Source organism: Pyxicephalus adspersus, chromosome 2 (genome assembly GCF_032062135.1).
Source record: "Pyxicephalus adspersus chromosome 2, UCB_Pads_2.0, whole genome shotgun sequence".
Taxonomy (NCBI): domain Eukaryota; kingdom Metazoa; phylum Chordata; class Amphibia; order Anura; family Pyxicephalidae; genus Pyxicephalus; species Pyxicephalus adspersus.
This window is the reverse complement of record NC_092859.1, coordinates 151,570,877-151,594,326: the sequence shown is the minus strand read 5'-3', so window position 1 is coordinate 151,594,326 and position 23,450 is coordinate 151,570,877. Positions and strand designations below refer to the sequence as shown.

Below are 23,450 nucleotides of genomic sequence, written 5' to 3'. Positions count from 1 at the left end.
TGCCCATAGGAGCTTACAGTCTAATTTATAATGGCATTCATTTTTTAACGCACAATTATCTATAAAATTCATAGTTGAAAGAATTCCACATTGCCTAGCCCCTCCCAAGCACTTATATATATTCACGCCCTGGGGCCAATCCTCATGAAGACAATATAAATGGTTGAGCTTTATTACTAAGCTTCCCTATGGGGGATTCTAATGAACACATCCTGTTGCTGAAAAAAATTAGATTTATTCTGCCTCCCAGCTTTGGAATACATACATAAATAAAGAGTTCTATCATACAGGCAAATATATGGATCACTGCTGATGATGGATAAGAAGTAATGTAGACCTCTAGCACTAAATTTCCCAGCAAGTTGGAACTAGGTGAAAGTTTCTGACTTATAGGGCTAGACGGATATGCTAATTTTGTAAGTTAAATCCTAAACACAAGGAGTATAACTGCCTGCTGCCGTAAATAATTTATGCCTAAATGTTTGTTTTGTGTTACAATGAGATTGAAAGACAAGTAAACCAAAAATATAATTATCAATATATAAAATGGCTTATAATGAATGTAAAAAGTCATGTGTCAGTGCACAAGATAATATATTTTATGCCATGTTTTTTAAAGTGATCCATGTATGGAAAAGCAGCAAGTTCATTAAAAATCTGTTCTACCCAGCAGCATTTACTCATGTTTTCCTAATTTCCCTATGCGGGTTGGTTCCAGGAATACAAAATACCAGCATTGACAATATTACTTCTGATAATGGGGAGCATAATCACTGTGTTCTACTACATGACAGTAGGGATGAGCATAAATGTCTCTGACAATCTTGCAAAATTTTCCTCGAACTTCCAATGGGCCCCCAAACTTTCAGCGAACCAATTTAGCGAATCCACGGTCCAGGTTCCCACGGTCCCTGGGCTATATTTATGAATGATAATTACAGCCCAGGGACCATGGGAACCTGGACATTCACAGCTGAATTCATATGGCCTCTCAATGTAGAGTCTCCGTTAAGAGGTCATACGAGTTCAGTAGTACGCCTGTGGTCACAGCTGATTGAAGGCACGTGCCTCAAATCAGCTGTGACCGCAGGTTTCTACAGTCCAGATTTCCCCGCTCCCTGGGGTGTACTTATCATTGATTATCATTGATAAATACAGCCCAGGGAGTGTGGGAACCTGAACCGTGTAAACCTGCGGCCACAGCTGATTGGAGGCATGTGCCTCCAATCAGCTGTGACCGCAGGCGTACTACTGAACTCACATGACGGCTCCATGGAGAATGTCCATTGAAAGTTGATATGAGTTCAGTACGCCTGCGGACACGATTTCATGGCGAATCAGAAAACCGCTCTCGCCTACATGATGGAGAAAGGCCCCATTCGTCGCGAGATCGAACTGCGCTTCAGTGTAGTTTTTTTTCAATTTGCCACCAAAGGTTGGGAGCAAAGATGGTGACCTGATCCCAGTGTAGGCTCCAGGGGGACTAAAAAGAAAATAATTGGTATACGGGGACCTTTAATGGATCATTTGACCTACAGTATAGTAGCAAAACAAACATCTACTTAAAAACGGTATATGAGGTGCAATCCAGATATAGATGCCACATCCAAAACAATTACAGCCAACATTTTTAGAAAGACCAGAAGGACTTCTAATATACCATTTTGATTGATTCAATTTATACACCAATTTTTCAATAAAAGCAGATTTTATTCAAACATTTAAAACATGAGACATTTCATCTATCTTTCTTACAATGGTATGAATACATAAAATATTGGGTTGGGTCTCAATTTCAAAATGTTTCACAGATTTTTGCTTTCTTAGGAATTATGGGACGTCAAAGAGCACATTCTTATAGTGTAAACATGGCCTTACTCCTCACCTCCAAAACACAGGTTGGTGTTATGTAGTAAAGAAACGATACATAGGAAAATTGTTAACTGAATAGAATGCAGGACAGGCATAGAGACAGAAGCAGAGCATAGATGATGATCCAGGGAACATCAAATTGCCTCATTGAATCAGGAAGGAATATTTTTGCCCAGTTGGAGCAAATTTGAACCATGTTTTTTTGCCTTCCTCTGGATCAACAATGTCTATAGGGTTTTATCCGGGATTTGTTTATTTCCCTAATAGTTAAACATGATGGACTTATGTCTTTTTTCAACCTAACTGAATGTGTAACTATGTGACAGTTAGCAGCTTTGGTTTATCAAAGAGATATAACAAAACCCTTTAGTAGCATATTGCACAGACCAAAAGAAGTAAATAAGAAGTAAAGAAGTAAAAAGTAAATAAGTTCATTAATAGAGTTTGGACACACTTATGGAAGGCAACTGTTCAAATTTCTGCTCAAAAGTGCTGGGAAAGTTAGCTAGTCCTGATATGTGGATCCTCTTTCAAAATCTGGTCCTGTTTTGCATGTTCTGATGTTGTAGCCTTTTTTTAGATGCATCTTGTAGACCTTTGATATTGAAAATGGTCTGAAATTGCCTAATTGGCCATTTTTTGAATTTTTTTATTTTACTTTTTTATTTACATTGTTTCTATTTTCTTCTTTTATTACATGTTGAACGTGGTCAGGTTGTTCACATTACAAGTGTATTCCCTCAGAGCAATTCATACTCCATACATCCATATACCTATGCAGAAGACACCATGATAATCTGGTGTATCACATAAACAATGTACAACATATAAGTATATTTTTGGTAAACTTTGAGTGAATTTGGGGGGATATAATTTATAAATAGACCCATAAACAGTGGGTTCCCCATCTCAACGTCAAAGTAAAAATATTATAGTCGCTCTGTGTATTTAATCAATAGGATGAATGAAGATAAATCACGAAGATTGCGACATTCTCTTCATTCATCATAATATAAATAGACCTATTGGACCTGATTTATTAAAGCTCTCTAACACTGGTGAAGATAGACTATCATGGTAGAACCTAGGTGACCCAGCAATAGTAGTGTTTCCAGCCTGCCACAGGTCCTGGTTAGGCTTGCTGGATTTCCCAGGTTCTCAGATGATAGTCTATCTTTACCAGTCAGGAGAGTTTTATTAAACCAGGCTCATAGAATCTAGTAGAGGACATAGTAATACAATGAATTATTATGAATGACTTACTGTCCACTTTACTGTCTGTTGTATGATAGGCTTTTAGGCAGTTTTAGTAAGGCCGACGTGCAAAATGCAATAACTTGTCACAAAATCATGAGATTGCAAACTGAAGCGGTCAGCTTAGCTGAGACATAATTACTGACTAGTAGCCATGAATTTCTTTGATTTGCGCTTTTCATTACTTTTTGCGCTTTCTGATTGTGCAGGTCTGTTAGATAAAAAGAGAATACAACAGAGCCAGCAGATCAAACAAGAAGTACACTTGGGTAAATGAATGCTTTAGCCAGCAATTTTGCACATAGTAATCTGCTTCACCTCCACCCAGCTCTGTCTCCCTCCGTAGTCTGCAGGTTTCTAAAAACCCAATTTTAGCTTGCGCTTCGATCTGGCCTTTTATCTTCCTGTTTACAGGCACAGGAACACAGTACAGCTTGTTTCCATTTGAACAGGACCCTCTTTGAAAAATAACATTGCCAAGATGTTTGTGATGGGAATAGCTTCAAGCTCAAGTGGCCCTACTGCCGGTTTGACATTTCGCTCTGCGATTTGATTATTTCCTGCATTCTCTTTGTCACGGGGTGAGCATATTTTTTTTTTTTTAAGAAAAGAAAGACGGAGTCACAGCTGCCTCCTTAAAAGGAACTGTAAGAGAAGACTTATAAAATTGCGCCTGACTGGCTTTTGAGTGTATCAGCAGGCAATGTGCGGATCACCCTGTAGTTATACATTTGCTCAGCAGAAACTGCTTGAAGGGCCAGCAGCCTTTGCTGCGTGGTATTATTCATATTTTCTAATCTGCAGGTGGGTTTTAAATGCTTCAAATCAAAGCTGTGCACCTGCTGCAGTAATGACAGTCTGGGACAGCCATTTATGCGTCTATACAGAGGCTATCTATCTGCCAGAAGCTTGAGTAGTGTACGGCGTCGTTAGCAGTAAAATCCATAGGTGGAGATCCCGGAGCTTTAGGTTTGACTCAGCACTTTATATTGTTTGACAGTAAACAGCGAACCATTTTACATCCTGTACTACTGTTTCACGTTTTTGAAGTTACAAACAGCAGGATTTTATGTGCTGTCAAAAATGTACTTGTCTCGGTTAAAAGTTGAAGACTTGGAGTGAAAATCAACTCTGTGATTTTCCAAAAGAAAATGTGCTCAGAAAATTGAATTTTCTATGGTACGACGTACTAGGGAGGTAAATGTAGGGATGACTTATTCTCCAACATTTTATTTCACCCAGAAAAGAAAAATAAGACAAAACATACATTTCTAGAGAAGAGAATAGAATTACATGGAGTTTTTTTAAAGAATATGGAGAAAATGTAAGTGTTGCTATAAAGATTATAGAAAAAAAGTTTTAACAAACTATATTACATAGGCTAAAACACTGATACCGCTTGAGCAGAGACACTTCATGTGCTCAAACACCACGTGACACTACATGGGTTCTACATTAGTTGGTTCTACTACTTGGCACAACATACATTTTTGAAGACATAGTGTTCTATTGTGAATCAAGGACAAAGAAGGATGTTTTCAAAACAATTATTGTGAAACCACTTTCCAAAATGTGTGATAAGTGTATATCCCCAATTACTTAAAATCCCAAAACACAGCCCCAGCAGCCAAAACATTAAAATTTCCAGTTTACCATTGAGTAGTTCCTCCCTGTGTCACCAATACAGCTCTGATCCATCAAGGCATGGATTCCGTAAGACCTCTGATTGTGTTTAAACAGGCCATTGTAAATGCCATCCTCCGAATGTGTCCTTAGGCACAAGATGTTAGCAGCAGATCCTTTAAGTTAGACGTTCTGTCTCCCACCAGTATGGCACATCCTGCATCCCATTCTTTCCTAGGTAATTAATGCACAACTATTCTAAAAAAATAGGATTTATAGCACTAGGTTACCTGTTTCCATTGCTTCATGCACCAGTTTTGGCACGTGCCTATTAAAGGAGTTTTCAGCAGTTGTCCAGAGTTAACATGGGAACTCTTCAACTTGTGACACAGCTCTTTCTCTTACATTTTTAGGCAATTTGTGCTTTAGAATCTCTTCAGTGTGAATAGATCAGGCTACCATCCCCTTCCTCCTTCCCTTTAAGCGTGTGCTTAAAGTGTGCCTTGAGCACCCAAGACCCCTTCACATTTGACTAGTTAGTCCTCCCTTAAACCACCTTTGGTAGTGTGAGCCTGTTGTGTGGATTGTTCGTCGAATGGGTTCTATGCGCAGTAAGGAGGCATCACAAGTCCAAATCAAAAAATTTAAAGAAAAGGTTGCCAACAATTACAAAAATGGGTATAGATAAAAAGGTCTAGCCTGTTCTTTTGTATTCCCTCGTTATCTAACAGCAAACAAAATACAGACAACTTTTTTAAACAAAGCAAATTTGGTAACTTACAGGCAGCAATATTTGTTTTCTATCTCTTGCAGCTGCTTAAAACAGAGCACCTGGTCTCTAAGTCTAGGTGAAGACCTGGACAAGGACCAGGTGGCCAAGAACGCCTCCCAACTGGCTGATTTCAGGACCGGGTTTTTTTCAAAAAGCAAACTGTCTGGCAGAACGTTTTTCCAGTAGCTATTTATACATAAAACACCTCTGATTGGACGCTACATGAATCCAATCCCATCCAACCACAATCCCAACCATAAGATACCCTGTTACAGTAGGCACTAACTTTTCCTGCAAGGACCAGCCATTTTGGAGATGCTCCGACCCAGCCATCTAGTCTACACAATTTGGCATTGTCAAGGTCATGCAGATCCTTATACCTAGTCCATTTTTCCTGCTTCCAACCCATCACCTTCTAGAACTGACTGCTCACTTGCTGCCTGAAGTATCCCATCCCTCAACTTGTCGTATTGTAACCAAGTAATCAGTGTTACTCACTTCACCTGCCTTCACCTGTTTTCACGTTTGGATCAGTTTATATAAATCACTAAAATTTCAAAATATAAAAAAATCAGAGGTTTTATACCGTAGCTTTTGCTGGCTGCCCTTTCAAAGTATAACTTTAAACATTGCCTGTCAGTGTAAACTGGTCATTGTTGATTTACAGAGAAAATAGCTTGTTGGCTTTGTCGTGTGTTTTCTTGTCTTCATTCCTTTCTGAAGACATTGTTTTATTGTCCTTGTTGAGGAGGATTGTCATGGCAACTCATATGAGTGACAATGTATGGAAGAGTTAGATTGGAAATAAAGCAAGGCTGTTTTTGTGGTTCTTTATCTGAGAAAAGAGCTTTTCATGTGCATGCATGGCTGATATGTTCACCTTTCAGAAATAATAATTTACTAGCAAATTTTATAACTTGTTTCTTGCTATCTCTTACGGTAACTAGGCCACCTTCTAGTTTTTTCTGCATGTCGGTGGGCAGACATGAGATTACAGCAGCACTTTAGGTTTAACAATCCTGCAATAATCAAAAATACTAAACTTAAAGTGGGGCTATCATCACATTTTCTACATTATTTCAAAAGGTAGATAACCCTTTTAATTTTTTTAAACAAGTTTTATATAATTTGAAAGAGACTCACCCCCCTTATGTCTTTACTGCAGCAGCGGTGAATTTACATATGAAGATACATATGTCACATATCCCAGGAGGCCGCTGGCTGCTGCTTCTGCACGCTGGGTCTTTCTTCTACTGTAACAAAAAAATGGTGCGCAGTGAGATTGGCATTTACATTTTCCGGAAGCGTGTCACCCAATCTCACCTACCTACGCAGTGCAAGATTGGGCGACATAGAAAGAAAAACCAAGAACAAGAAAAAAAAGATGGCTGCACCTGGTGTCCAGCCTGCACCAAGGGGAAGAAGGAATGGAATAGGACCATTCCTTGAACTAGACTATATGAAATGAACGAGACTAGAATCACTGTTAGATCAACGGCTTTCCACCTGTAAAGTTAAATGGAGAATTGTGAAGTTAAGTGTATTTTTTTGTTTGAAAAAACTTCCACTTTAATCAAAATACAATTACAAAAAGTTTTCCCTAAATATGTATATTTAGTAACACTGCATGAAACCCAGCTTGTGAAAACAGCTAAAACTAACTCTATCACAGTGACTCAAGTTGTCAATATAGTTATGGTTACAAATAACCAAACCTCAAAGAACCTCCAAAAATAGGTTGTGACATTTGTAAGACATGTTATAAAATAGGATATGACATGGATTCCAGACCTTTTTAAACGTATATTTGACAGCACAAGGAACACAACACAAGAAAGAAGAAAAAATGGTGTGGAAAACTCCCCATGACACTAGTGATGGTGGCTGTGGTGGGGGGTGGTTACTATCGAATTTCAACCAACCATAAACATTGGGCACTATGCACTATACATGTTAATGACAATCAAGATGCGCAACATTCAGCGCAGTTCTGCATCCTATCATCTTACTTTGGTGATGTTCAGCTTTACTTTCCTTGCACTGAATGATCAATGTTGGGGTCGAATTAGGCCTTATAGAGTGACTTTGCTGGTCACGGACCTCCTGGCTTCCAAACTGACCTTGCCATTGGAGAGCCAATGGGAAATGTTCACTAACATAGGTAATGATTTGTATTCTACAAGACAAACTCCTCTCATCTGTAAACATGAAAGAAGAAGAGTGTACTCAAGACTAAAAATAAGTAAATAGGTATGAATGTTAACAATCAGTTAGAGGGGGTTGGGAGTTAGAAGAGACATCCACAGTTTGTTCAGAGGTATTCTTTAAATCTGCAGCTTTCATTAAAACAATTCAAGGTGATGCTGCCGCAAAGGTTCTTGCAAAGGTACTTTCTGTTATTGAGGAAAACTTTCTCCCAGTTATGTCATTGTGTTGTCACCAAGACTACACAATTTACAAGATTTTTTGGCATCTTTTGGTACATGATTTATTGAGCCCTTAGCAATCCTACAGGTTGCTCGGGCCAAAAGCTGGTCCTGTTTCACTTTTCCTGAAAGTGAAAGCAGAGGGTCATGGTCACATGATCTCAGCTGATGTTTTAATAGGGAAAAAAACAATGAAAACAGAAGAACCAATCACAATACCTGGAATTGGCATTTCTGAAGAGGCAACATTTTGTAAGAATTTTCTTTTAAAATAACTGCCTGCAAATTGATCTAAAACAAATACTAGTTAACATACTACAAGTTAACAAAAGTGGGGTAACCTTTTAAGTGTGTATAACATGTAAACCTTGATTTGCTAAAATAAATACATTTAAAGGCGAATTGAATAATGCAGTAATAAGATCCCATGCTGTAGTACATTTCACATTCGAGCCCTGCACATAATGAAACGTTTAAAAGTTGCACCAGGGGGGCCAGATGGAAGGGAGGAAACTAATTTCCTAATTGCAATCCTTATTCCCTAAAATCACTTGAACAAACAAATCTAAGTGTGCTGTATCAATAAAACATATGGTATTGTGTTACTGTCTCTCATTGGCAGTCATAGGGCAGGAAGGCAGTAGAATCTAAATCCACACTGTAACCCATTCGCTTGCGGCATGCCCGTTTGACATTGTGGGACTTGGGACTTGTCCTGAGTGGTTATTATTTATTATGTGTGATATATATTTATAAATAAATATATATATATATATATATATATATATATATATATATATATATTTATTTTTACTGCTACAAATACTGTGCAGCCAGCGCTAATGCCCAAGAGTGATTAGAGGGAGCATGGAAAAGGCTGCTCGCTGGAAGTCTAGCTGAAATATTTTAGAGCAGAGGACTAGATACAGAAACTAGCTTGTTTGGCAACATTGATTTTATTTTTAACACTAGAATGCTATTATTGGTGAAAACTTTTATCTATACATAAGGATATATATTAGTCTCAAGGTCTTGTTTTGCACCATATGAATCATTTAACTCTGCAGCTACATTGGCAATAGGAACTCATATTGTTCCTGTACAATGTTTTATGACATAGGAAGGTGAGAGCAAGAGACCACTAAACATTTTCACTAACTGCAGATGTAATGTCCATGACACCCAGATGGTTTGATACCCATCTGAACCTACCCTTAAAATGTAAGGTTGCTGTTTTACATCAAATCACTTGACGATTTGGCAACCATACAAGTTCTGAAGCTAATTTGACACACCAAGACACCCAGCCAGGTATTACCATAAAGGTGTCACCATGAAGGTAGATATATTCAACTATATTTGTTGTCCAGGTACCTTGACAGGGTTGCTCCTATTTTTATGGACTGCTAATACACTGCTGCAATGATGCTAACCCTGGCCGATGTCCGTTGTCCCCTATAGATGATATCATCTCCTGGCCCATTCAGAAAAGGACCTTTGGACAACCAAATGGAAGTACTCATCAATTATTCAGTGATGTGACCATCAAAAGAAAGATTTGCCCAGACTGTGGCATTATGTGGCCATGCCTTCAGATGACTCGCTGATTGTACAATGGCTGTATGATCTCTTTTTTATGCTAGGCTTACAATATTCAAACATCTTAACAGATTAGACATTCACTTAGATGAAAACATTGAATAGAACAAAACATATTCTAAAAATTGGAACCTTTTTATCATTTTTGACTTGAAAAAGCAATTTGAACTTTGATTGCGAAAGGCTGTTCTGTTTTTATTGTTCAAAGGTGAGCGAATGAAGGTAGCAAAGCTTTGTACTGCAAAGGGGAGTACACAGCTAGCATTTATGAGAATTGTGATAGAGCAGTAATTTGATGGATATTCCCCAATCAATATTTTGACTGGCTGATTGGGCATTAGGGATGAGCGAGAATGCCTCGTCATGTCATTCTTGCAAAAATCCTCCTGTTTGTGATCCCCGGCACTAGAGGTTATTTAACCTCTAGTGCGGGGGATTTCAGTGGAACTGCAGATGAACTCCATTGAGAGTTCGTCTGCAGTCACAGCTGATTGGAGGCACTCGAGGCACAGCTGGGACCGCAAAGTTCCCATAGTCACCGGGCTGTACTTATCAGCTCCGTGACCGTAGGAAATAAACTGCAGATGATTTCTGAATGGAGAAACTCAATTGAGAGTTCATCTGCAGTTCACTTTTCGTGCCCCAGGATCACAGTGGATTCTTAGGGCTGCAATCAATATTCTCAGGGCTGGATTCTCATGGCTGCAATTTGAATCCTCCTGTTTGTGATCCCCGGCACTAGAGGTTAAAACGGGACAAGTCCATATTTAATCTCTAATGTCGGGGATCGCACACTGAGCTGATCAATGAATGCAGCCAGCGCTTCTTTCATTGATCAGCACAGCCCGCAACCTTTTTTTTTAAAAAAAAACCTTTTTTTAATTGGATTTGGTTTAGCAAATTTACACAGGCCGTTCTCGCTTACAATTTCGGTAAGCAAAAAGGGCCAAATTCGTTGCGAGATCAAGTTTTAAAAACTCTCTCCCTCATCCCTATTGGGCATACATCTAGTGGTTTATTCCAGCCCTGGTTTTATAAACCACTGTTGGAACTACCCAAGAATCTAGAACTAGTACTTCAAACTAAGCAGGAAAAAAGTTTGAAGATCATAAACTAGGCACAGAGGTTGGTAAATCGAGATTCAGTTATCCCTTTCAGACTGAGGTTCTCCTGTTTATTTCGATTAAGCTTCTGCTTAATCATTTTAAACTTGTTATAGGCTAAGATAACAATACAAGGAGAAAGAGGGTGTGAAAAGGAAGAGAAAGGCTTCATTATGCTGTACAGAATGTAACGCCAGCACTCTAGGCAAATCACAAAATTTAGTCATAAATATGTAAAGTGGAAAGCTATTTAGCCATGTCTACTTTTTTGTTTTGGATGCATTGTTGAAAGGAAAAATAATGTTCCATAAATAAGGGCCCGTGGCAGGAAGTGAAGCCCGACTCAGAAGACATACTGCTTCTTTGGTTTCTAACAAGCATTCCATTAAACACAAAGCAGGGCCCTGCCCTAATAACAGATTCACTGCTAGAAATCTCATGAGTTGCTAACTTCCAGTGCTCTTTGGTTGTTGAGATCTTCCAGCATGTGGAAGCAACTTCTGCTTGGTTTCTCCTACATTCATGATAAATATGCATTGGAGAAACATTAAAAAGCAGAAAAATATGTATGCTGTGCTCAGTGGTGCCTGAATGTATTCAAAATATCATTTTTTTCTCCAAACAATTAAGTCTTTTTTCCTTTTAGAGTTGAAATTTTGATAAATTTGCTTTGTCAGTGCTGCACCATCAAAATGTTTTTGTTTTTAATTGTTCTCCTTCTTTGGATATTTGACTGGTCTCCAGGGATGACATCAATGATACTTTCCTGCGGTGTTGCGTGACTCATATGATTTTTTTAATTATTATTCTTGATCATCAATTTAAACCTCTTTGCCTGGTTTAAACTCCTGATGGTTTTTATGCTGCTCAGTGATCACAAAAATTGTAGCATACTCTAGGGGTATATTTATAAACAATTTACATAGCATTTCATTGAATGAAAGTGCTTGTTTATATGTTCTGTAGGAATTGGGCAACATTTAAATATTAGCTTGGGAGCTATTTTAAAAAACATTGGGAGTTGTGGTAATGGTGCCAACCGAATGGGGAATTAGGTTGAATATGGATGTTGTTTTAACAAAACAAAATATCATGTTCTTTTAGCTCATATTTTTTTAGCTCATGTATATGGTAAAGTTGGGCAAATGTGCCCATGTATGGTTCATGAAGAGATGGTCACATAGTCTTTTTAATTGGGTAAGCATTTTTTGAACACCCTTTGACATTTGGTGGACATTTTTGCAAACTGGGAGAATATTTTTTGAAGTTTGAAACACATTTTTGGTAGTTTGTTCATCTCTATTAAATTGCAGTCCATATAACCCCCCTAGCAATAATCCCAAATGTAACTCGGGGTTAATTTTTACATGCTAAAATCAATATTCCCGAGTCACATTCGGGATCGCTTAAAACATAAAAAAATCCCACTTACCTTATTCTGTTTTTGTCCCCCAGCGTCCTGCTGGTCCCTCCAGCTCCTCCGGACGCGTCTTCTTTCTTCGATCTTCTCCCGACATGTGCAGAGACGTTCTTCCCAGTTGTGGTGCATGCGTCGGTGCGGGCAGGAGGATCGGCAGGAAATTCAAATAATTTTGTATTGTATTCAATACAAAATAGCTGTATTGAGTCCAATAAAGAGAAATCTTGATAAAATATATATAAATATAATTATAATATATATATATATATATATATATATATTATACAAGCTACTGTTTGTTATATTACATGTTTAACTATTTTTTTATTTTTTTTAACAGACATTTGTTTTTTTTATTTAAAATTTATTATTAAATTTTTTAAATATTGGACATATTACGATGAGTTATATCTAAGAATTTTAGGCCTACAATGTAAAATAAATTTCCATGCAAAAAAAAGTAACGTTTTTTGCATGGAAATACGGACAGAATTAGAATGCTAGGGGGGTTAATCAAAGTATGTGTTACTAAGGTATCAAAGTCTTCTGCCTTCTCCCATATCCCTTCCCTTTTCTAACAATTATTTTCTGAACAAGAGTCCAGAGATAGCCAGGTAATTACTTTTTAAACAAAAAAAGTTTATAAATGTTGTTAATTGGTGATGTTTTCTTTTAAAGCCAAATTAAAATTGATTGTGGATGGGGAGCTTCTGTCATAATCTGCAAATATGCACATCATACTTGGCACATGTCTTCCCGTAGCAATAATAGGTATAGGTTCTGTCATTGCTGCATCTTAGAGAGCTGTCATCTTCACTGCCGACTCCATGGTGGATTTCTGGGAAGACAGCTATCCTGTTCATTCATTGGGTGATGTAACTCCTACACATGCCCAGGAGTAACATTATCTTTGGCAGCTGCCTTGGTGTTCAACCACACGGCACAGAGAGCCAAGCTCTAAACTACACAGGTGCATGGGCCAGGTAGTTTAGCGCCTAAACAAAAAGCTACCAGGAGCCATAGAGTTCGATTTTGGCAAAAGGAACAATGCATGTTTCTTTTGTCAAATAGTACTACCTCCTGGTTGTATTTTGTTTTTTTTAGTTTAGGTTCACTTTAATTTTTATGTCCTAGGCACTGATTTGCTCTCAGTCAATTTGTCTATTAAGGAAAAAGTGATACTAGGCTATTTCTCTGATTTTTTTTTTCTGCACAAAACAACAGCAGATTGAGGTGGGGTTAGGGGCAAGGTAGGAACAAACTATCGCCATACTCTTAGTTTGCAGGAACGCATCTGATTGTGTTTTAATAATAACACCTTCTTTGCTTCATTTCTTTGTTCTCCATCTGTTCACAATTCATAGCACAAACACTTCACTTGGCACCCCCTCCCCTCAAAACTTGCTTTTAGAATTCAAAACTAAAAAAGTTTTTCTCACATAAAAAAGACAGATATCAATGTATATTCTACACCAACAGTAATGTTTTATTGTTAGGGCAAATGTGTGAATTTTTTTTATCATCATTTATAACATATATAAGGCTTTTCATTGTAATGTCACTAACTGTCCTGCAGCTCACAAGTCACATGACAATGAAAAGCCCTACATATGCTATAAATCAGTGGTCCCCAACCTTTTCGAACCTACGGATCACCAATCTTACAGACTCCAGACGGAGCATGTGCGGGGTGCCGCCTGTCACTCAAAGGGGAAGAAACTTCCCCCAGAGGGACGTCATGATACCAGAACCCACCTACTCTCCATAGACAAAAATTGCAAGGCCAGAATGCTAGCCTTTATGCCCACCAACTTTTTACAAATAGTTGTGTTTTACAGACAAGATCCTAAACCTTTTACAAAAAAGATCTTATATACATAGGCCCAGTGCAAAACAATGGTTCACAGAGTAGCAGTACCAGCCAAACCATGATGATAAGTGAATGCAAACAGAATATAGAAGCAAAATTGTAGACAGAATATTTGTATTATAGGCCAAATCCTCTTTTCTTTTCTTCTCTTTCCTGAATTCATCTGGTGGAGGAGTCAATCAGACATGGCCGGGTGACACCAAGAATGTAGAACAATATATGTTAGACTACATTTCTAGGCATCTTTGCATTACGGTGAAAACCATGTGTTTATATGAAGAGGCAGGGCTTAGTAGTAGAAGTCATTTACAGAAAGTAGATAGTCTAACCACTACCTGTTAACAAGAAATTAAAAAGCAGAAGAGGTCAGACAGCTAAACACCTATAGCCAAGCAAAGCTATAGATACTTATAATCATCCTGATTGAGAATTTTCCATGTTTAATTTTGCATTTAGTTGGATGAGATCATAAAATAATACTATGGTGGTTCACCTATCTGAATAAATGTAACAAAGTCCTTTGCCAACCCCTAAATCCTTTACACAAGAATAAATAAAAAGGAAAAAGGAGTGGTAGCAAGGTAGCAGAAGGCCTTTTGTGTTAGGAGATTCACATTGCAATAAATTAAATCAAATATTAACAATTAACACCAATAATAATGATCACATCATATTTAGGTAAAATTGCTGAATACATTGTCTGTGAACCCCCAGATAGGGTCCCTTCAGACAGTTCACTAGACGGAAAATTACTCTGTAAGGGGTATTTAATTAACTGAATGTTAGGCACTTTAGTGGTCTCAATGATACTGATGCATTTCGCCTTCTGGACTTCCTCAGGAGTTATATTCGACCATATGAAAACTAAGTATCAAAAGAATACAGACTGGTAAATACATTATATATGTTTATATATTGAAATATTTATTCGTGAGCAATACAAATCTGCCAATAAATACACTCTACTGCTACCTCTCTTTTTTCCTTTCTATTTACTTTGGTTGGATTTAGTTCATATGTAGTCTTCTGAGTTCTTAATTTCTTTTTTTTCTCTTTAAAGGAATCTGTGCTACTTTGCAACAAAGAGCAGTCCATCTGCTGTCATCCTGGACCTGTGGGAGGCACGGCACCCGTATGATGGAAGTTTGGATTCTCTGGCCTGTGCACTTGAGGAAATAGGAAGGACACAAACCAAAATCTCACTGGTTTCAGAAACTCACACAGAGGATCCAGACTTTACCTACAGCAGACAGAATGGACTTTGAGAAGACATGTTGGTCCAGATAATTTCTGGATGGATTAGGGTTGAGTTTGGGAAGACAAAGAAGAAAACAGGATACGGTGGCAACATCTTCGATGTATTTCCTAATTCCAAATTTATTTAAAAATAGGTTTGGATAACAAACAATTACAGAGATGAGAACAGATAGCTTCTCTGTGAATCAACCATGCAGCATTCTTTAAAGGAACCGTAATAGTGCAAAAGGGTTTTCAAAAAAAGCCATCCACCAGCGAGGGAATTTGGAGGCATGGACGTTTAAAGCCTCCCCTTTCTCTGTGGTCTATAAAAGACATACCTTTAAAAGAATGTGCTCTTTGATTATTAAAATCCACAGTTCAAGGTCAGGGAGAGAAAAGGAGAAGAATTATCACATAAAACGGACACTGTTAAACTGTATAATGAGTAGCACCCTTCTGTATACAGCTACCCCAAGCTGCTTTGCCTTAGAGAGAATAGAATGCAATAGCCAACACAAATGATAATTCCTGGCATGTAGATTTTGTGTGATGTCTCTGCAGGACTAAATCCCATTGTACAATGCAACTGGTAATGGTATCTGAGTGTTGCTAGTTGCCAGCATCCGTAACCGTTGGCCAGAGTCAGTGTTGCCCAGGTTTGTATTCTGTTTACAGAAGCGTTGTTTCAGTTTGTATATGTGTTGTGCGGTGTATTCAGCTATCAGTAGAATGGGAATCTTTAAGAAACCAAAATGAGCTTATATGAGAGTGTGCCCTTGCTTTCTCACAACGTAGTCATCCATATTGTGGCTTGTGCCATTAGTGTAGATGAGAAGCAACCTGGCAATTCATCAAAGATTAGGGGCTGATATATGAAATTAGGTAAAGTGAAGAAGTATGATTCCGTTATTCACTTTTTATTGCAAACTAAAGAACAAAATCTGATGATTGCCAGTACCATTTTTTTCCTATGTTTTTATACATGCGATCTATTCAGGAGGGTTTATCCAAAAGGGCTGATTTACTTAAGAGGTTTAGGGTGTTTACTCAGCAAAGTAAATTAATGAATTATTGCTCTAACAATTCACATTGCTTAGTAAATGAGGTGAATCTCTCCTGACTTCAACCATCCAATCATGTGCAAGCAAAGATCATGTTTTTGTTTTTCTTTACATTCCTTGCTTATAGTTGGGTATCCTTTGCAAAGTGAAATATTCACCACATTTACTCATTGGTGCACATTGATAATTTACTTTTTTAAACTTTTTCAGTAAATCAGCCACAAAACTTCTGAACAATGAACTAGTTTTACTGTTTAAAGCAACCATTATTATTATAGCGTTCATTTTCCCATGATACATTGTTGGTCCCATTTCCACTTTGTCATAACCAAAAACTGTTGTGCAGTGCCCCATAGACAATTCAGAGAAACCCTGGAAATCGAAAAGGAAACATTCACACTGTATTGGGGCCTATTAGGTAACAAAAAACAATTCTTGCTTATGACAGATAATAAATGTAGCAATGGAAGAGCAAATGTGAGAATCTAACTGGTTTCTTTAAGCAACAAGAGGAGTTCAAGTTTGGACGAGTTGATAGGACACAATGGTTTAACCATTTTTCTAAAACCCAACTGGACCCTAAACTGAACAAGACAAATTCTTATAGCATGTTGACTGAACTGAATACAAACAGAACATAAAAGAAAAGTGGTCCATTAGCTGTGACCGTGTCACACACAAAAAAGTAAAATCAATAGATGCCAGACTGTGTTTCTCATCATTCCTGTATTACAGTAGAAATCAAGGGTCTTCAAAAAGATAGGACCTGTAGTTCACAAGAAGTAGATGGTGAGCAATCGTTGGACCTCAATATGTTAATAAACAACTTTAAGACATGAGAGGTCCTGGCTATGTGGATAGGTTCTTACCTACAGCTAAACAACCCTACACAATGGGTTTCTTCAGATAAAAAGTCAGTTTTCAGAGGTAAAACCTATACGCTACACTAATTACTATGATTAATTTGAGAATTTGTCTTGTTTAATTTTTGCCTTTTTTTGGGTTTTATTTATTTGGCAACCTACTCATCACATAAAATCTCAGTTTTTACACAGTCCTCAGTAGCAATTTAAGCTTGTTGAAATAATTGCCAAGACCATAATATAGTGAGTGTCCTCACTATATATTTGTGCACAGTATTTTTTTTTTTACTTTTCATGCACCTTTAAGGATTTCCTTGTGTAAGAACAAATGTACTCATTCAGCTACATATACATCCAAAACCTGGGTGCCGGGGGAGAAAAGCTGTCCTCTGGAGATGAACTATAGCTCTGAGTATTTCAGATTTATTTTATTTTATGCTCTAAGTATTTCAGAACCAATTTACTTTATGCTCTGAGTAATTCAGGACATATATTTATATGATCATTGAAACATGCACTACAGATATTTGCCAGTGTGACCTTCAAGGGAGCAAATTCATGGGTCATAGAAACATGGTAGCCAGCCAGGAAGACAGATGGTGCCTAAATATTTAGTGCAAGCATATAATTTGTTGGTGATAGTTACCCAGACGTGAACAAAGGTTTAGCTAACTGGCTCCTTTATTTAACAATATTTTAAATCACATCAATATGGCATTTTTTCAATAATACCATTATAGGTCATCTTCTGAATACTACATAGAGTTACATAAAATGAAGACAATCTAGACTGATGTGGATAGACCCAAGGTCTCCCAGGTTCTGTTGCTACAGATCAGAAATATTGGTGCCGACCACACCATTGTGAGCCAGTGCATACGGATTATCCAATCATTTGGAGGCAAGCACTTGCTTTTGGGATTAGTAGGAGTTGGGGTGGCACTTGCAAGGAATGGCAGGTAGGGTAAATGTGTGCCATTGAAAAAGGCACGCATTTAGTAGTTTGGCACTTAAAGTTTGTTTAGTCTTTAATAACTTGATAAAGATCGTTCTATCCTATTGCCCATAACATGCAAATATAGGCTCCTTACTATTAAAATTTCCTGTCACTAACAAACACATATACAGGGTTGTGCTTGGTTAACTCCCTTGGTCAAAAGTTACCTTAATATGGACCAAAATCTGGTTACTTTTATCTTTTTGGTAATAACGTTTGGTGATTTATGAGATTTAAACCCTGGCACTAACTTAATAATATATGGGCAACAATGAGCAAATACCATACACGCATCTCAAGGGCTAATGCACTTTTAAGTTAACGTTACTCTTATGAGCAAGAATGACTTTGAAATTGAAAGGCAGCTTCTGCATTCATTTTAGTACAAAATGGCTGTCTTGATGGCACTTAATGTCCCAGTACTGATATTACTCATTTTAAGTAAATTCCTGGATGACTGGCATAAATGTATTGAAGAAAATATTGTTCAACAGAGGTTTGCAATGAGCACAGTTGTCTGTTTCTCATTGAGTTGACCATTTTAATTTGAGGCAGTTAACAACAATAAACTCATATTAATAGACTATTCAAGAAGTACCCTGGAGCCTGAGAGTCTTTGAAGGATGCGGTATATAATACCCCCCAATAGACTGAATAATTCAGCTACTATCTAAATTGTGGCTATTGCTCAAATCAGCCATCAGTATTGAAACTTATGCTCCATAGAAAGAAATATATATATTTAATAGAACATTTCACTCCCAGCTCTCTGGTGCCCAAAGTTTTCCACAACACTCCAATACTTTTTGCCCTTCTGATGCCCGAATGTATCATTCCCTGCTTTCTGACATGTTTCTGTCTGCTTTCCTAAATTCTAATGTCTCACAGCCTGCTCTATAAAAATTACATTTTGTTACCTTACTCTCTGATCCTAACATTTCTTTCCCAGCCCTTGACCCCTCACTGTTTCACTCATTGTTCTTTGTCACTCCCTGCTCAATGACAACCTAAAAAATGTCCTGCTTTGATACCCCAACATTTTATTTCCTGCTTCCTGACAACCTAATGTTTTGCTTATTTTTTGGCACCTTAGCATCATTTGCAGCTCTACCATTTCACTTATTATTGCACTTCCTGCTTTCTGACTCAATATTATTTTGTTTTCTGCTTTCTAACAACCTCAACATCTCATCTCCCGGCCCTTCAACATCTCCCGGCCCTTCAATGCTCAAAACTTTTACTCCCTTCTCTTTGGCACACAAAGCTTTCATTCCCTGCCTTTATTGCCCAAAGCTTTCACTCCCTGCTCTTTGACACCCAAAGTTTTCACTTCCTGCCCTCTGATGCCCAAAGCTTTCACTCCCTGCTATTTGTCACCACCCACAGCTTTCACTTCCTGCCCTCTGATGCCCAAAGCTTTCATTCCCTGCCCTCTGATGCCCAAAGCTTTCACTCCCTGCTCACTGACACCCCAACATTTCATTCCTTGTTTCATGACATCAGTACACTTCTTTTGACTTGCTAATTTTTATCTCTTTGCTCCCCAACACTTAGCTTATGTAAGCACCAAAGATCAGACAATGCTAGCAGGACATTAATCGTCTTGTAAAGTTCTTGAAGATGAATTGCCCATAACAAAATGTTAAATTTTTAGCGTTTTCACTTATGCTGCACACAAAACATAGAAGGAGAATTGTATTACATGCTATGAGCAATGAATCCTTTTATCCATCACACATGCATAAGGTTCTCAGTTATTTGTAACTGCTGCAGCTACAGGAATACATGAGCTGGTTTTACTATACATTGCGAACACTCAAGTGTTCTAATCTATTTGTACTTAAAGGAAGTATCCAATGAGAGAGGAATTACCTGATATGTAAAACATTAATTCCACACTAAATTAAGTGAATACCTCCAGGCAAACTACTGAAAATTAAAAAAAAAATAATAATAACAATTGACCCCAATGGCCAACAGGGATTTAACCAGTCAACCACTTCTATTTGGTAGGTTAATGCTTAATACACCTAAGAATAGGATTATGTTTTGAATAATGCTGTCACATACACATCCAAATGTGGCTGTTTGATAATCTACTGCAGAATCTAACTTGAATAACATTAATTAAAGTCTTGAGATAAATGGGAAATTTGATTGGTTACAATAGACAGCAAAAACACTTTCTGCTGAGATATGATTAGATACACATTTTGTGTATGTTCAATTTAAGACTCTTACCAACACATCCACTATTTTCTTTGTAACCAAGGCATTTGGTTCCACCATCTTGCTGTCCTGCCATAGACACAACTGCAACTTCTTCAAAGTGGGGAAAAAAATGACAATAACAGTTTATAAGAGTTTAGGGTTTTAACCTCTCACTATGTTATCCAAAATATAAAAGTAAACAAGTTTTAGGCACCTATAGAAATAATCAGTATCCTTACCAAAACATTCTGCTGATTCTTTCTGGGTGTCTCCGACCTTGGTGGGGAGATTCTGCCTTACCCATGCTTAAACTATTATAGAGGCAACTGGGTTTTTAGATGAGCATCCAGTCATTGCTCAGTGAACACCCTAAATTTAACATCATTGATAATACTTTCCTGTAGATTTCCTACTGGTCACCCAACCGGTCATCCAAAGTTGCTTCTGTTTAATTCTTAGCCAGTCAAAGCCTCTGTAAAGTCAGCAAGTACAATGCAGGACTGGTTGTTGCATTGTACATGAATATGCTGAGGATCCACTAACAGGGTAAATCATTGACATGATCACCCAGCTGCCAAAGGAACAAGAAATACCGGAAAGAGACTAGACTAAACAAAATGATAACCCTTCCTGTGCAGAAGGGTAGCAACCAAATAGCAGAGTTTGAATGCTGATTGAAGATCAGCTTTTAGATGGAAACCTTAAAGGCAGCTGGACTGATAAATTCTTGCATTGTTAGCCTTCTCTTAAATTTCCATATTTCAAATGCAACATATGAAAACATTTCAAGCCAGTGATGATGGTAGTCCTGCTGAAAAGTTAAGCTTAGCCTGCCCCAACCATATTGGATTTTGGGAAGTCTTGTTACTGGGGCCTTGAAAATCAAGCATGTACCAATAATATACTTCAAGAAAAACACTAGATTGACTGCACTATACATGTGCTAGTGTACTGTAGTGCCATACCAACATCTCCAATGTTCAGAATACACTATCATGTTCATGAAGCACTACATGGTAAACAGTACTACAGGAACGTTCTCTTGTCTGGTTTAGTGCATGGTTAGTTCAATGAAATGATTGGGTTGCCTAATCAGAACACACGAGACATAATGAGTCTGATTTATTAAAGCTCTCCAAGACTGGAAAAGATAGAGATTCATTTGGGAACCTGGGTGAACCAGTAAACCTGGAATAGATTTTTTTTTAAATCATTTCCTATTATTTGGCAAATGTTTTCCATCATTACCTAAATCCATTCCTGGTTTCCTGAACCACTCAACTTGACCCATGATAGTCTATCTTTATCAGTCGTGGAGAGATTTAATAAATCCTGCCTAATGTGTTTTAATGCAACACATCAAAATGGAAAGATGTGAATGGACCCTGTGGTCTCGGCTGTACCTTGTAGTCAGTCTTGTAGTTACCTATGTACAAATTCAGTCTGAACGACCATTTCTGTTTAGCATGTGTTATGGTCTCACAGCTACCATTCTCATATGAAAACTATGTGCAATAATAATTTAATTATTGTTTGTAAAATTTGATTTTTTTGCTATTTTGGCTATTTTTTTGGTTCTAAAAAATAAAGTAACTTATTACATACTTCTACAATTCTGGCTCCACCCTGGGTATCTGATATTTGGTTCAACTGTTAAAGAATGGTCTTAAATGGTAAGAGAATGATCTACTATTTCTATTCACCTGCAACAATTTCCCAGTTATTAAACATTGTAAATGTTCAATAACTTTCATAGATTGGCAGACTTTAATGAGGAATAACTGATTATGCCCCCTTGACGTTATTGGGGTCACAGAGCATTAAGCAACAGGCTCCTTTGGCATCAACATGGTTATTCAGCCTCAAGACCAATCAGCAGAAGCTGTTATTGGCTGTATACTGTACTCTCTGTGCCTTGTCCAATCAACAAAAATCCTGAATGTTACATGTAAACACATGGACGGAATCCTTAATGGACAACTATCACAAAAACACATGTACACGTTGTATGCATATTCTGACTGTAAGGTTTTTAAGCAAATCCAATCTTCTATTTTCCTAAGGTTTAGATAATTGCCATTTTTACCCCATTTGGCATATAGGGCTTTACCCAACCATTCTGTCTTAGTTGGAATGCACTGTACTGGTGGTAGGTCTTTGACTGAATGGCATGGGGCTGATGAACTACTAATGTAATATTTATACAATGGAGGTGCAGCAAGCCTCAGTAACTTGAATAGTAAACAAAGCTAACAATTATCTACCTGGGGCTTGCTGCACTTTCTGATTTTGCCATCAATTTGCTACTGTTATAGCTGCTTCGGCTTCACATTATTGTGAGCTCATTATAAAAACATTCATGTGAACTTTAAAGAAAATAGACTGCAGGGAGGATTTGTTGAGAAACCTGACAGCTTCTACTATATATATATATATATATATACAACCGGGACAGGGTTTTTTCATGATAGATGTCCTTTAAGAAAAAAAAAATTAAAAAGTGTGCACTTGCAACTTTTTTTCAGCACATGTACATATCTCTATAAATATATATATATATATAAATTAATATATATGAATATATTTGGTAATGCCAAACTGCTGTGTTATATTGTATTGAAAATTAACAAAAACATTGAGACAGTCTGGATGTCTTTTTTTTTCTCTGTAGAGTTTGCAAACCTTGTATGGCTGCTGCCTTTTGAGAAGTGTACAGAAGTCAATTCTTGCATATTAATTATTTACTATTAAAGAGGGTCTTTTATCGATGTTTCCGTTGTCTGTCTCAATACTTTAAGCACCTCATCACCTATATTAAAAACTGCTAATTGAAAGCATGGCAAAAAGAAGAAAAAAAGTAAAAAATATTCACTAATCACTTGGCTTTCAGAAGAACTGTCAAGATAAGGGACACACCTCTGGGCCTCCTGGTGAATTACAAGGACCCCAAGAACCCAAAATCTTTTGAAAATGGTCCTTTACACAGTAGTTTTTGAGGATTCTTAACTTTTCCCAGAATCCCACAGTTATTATTATTACACAGTATTTATATAGCGCCATCATATTACACAGCGCTGTACAAAGTCCATAGTCATATCACTAACTGTCCCTCAAAGGAGCTCACAATCTAATGTCCCTAC

General features: G+C 37.5%; 1 protein-coding gene across 3 annotated transcripts in view; it reads left to right on the top strand.

Annotated features, from left to right (window-relative positions):
- The window catches only part of UNC5D (unc-5 netrin receptor D), a 467,881-nt gene extending 444,801 nt beyond the window's left edge, over positions 1–23,080 (top strand). For 2 of the 3 annotated variants that reach the window (XM_072402778.1, XM_072402777.1), the window contains one exon: positions 15,000–23,080. In XM_072402778.1, coding sequence (XP_072258879.1) covers positions 15,000–15,204 — 205 coding nt within the window. In that variant the 3' untranslated portion in view covers positions 15,205–23,080. The remainder of the gene's footprint in view (positions 1–14,999) is intronic. The other variant, XM_072402780.1, reaches the window with a different exon arrangement.
- The last annotated feature ends 370 nt before the right edge of the window (positions 23,081–23,450 follow it).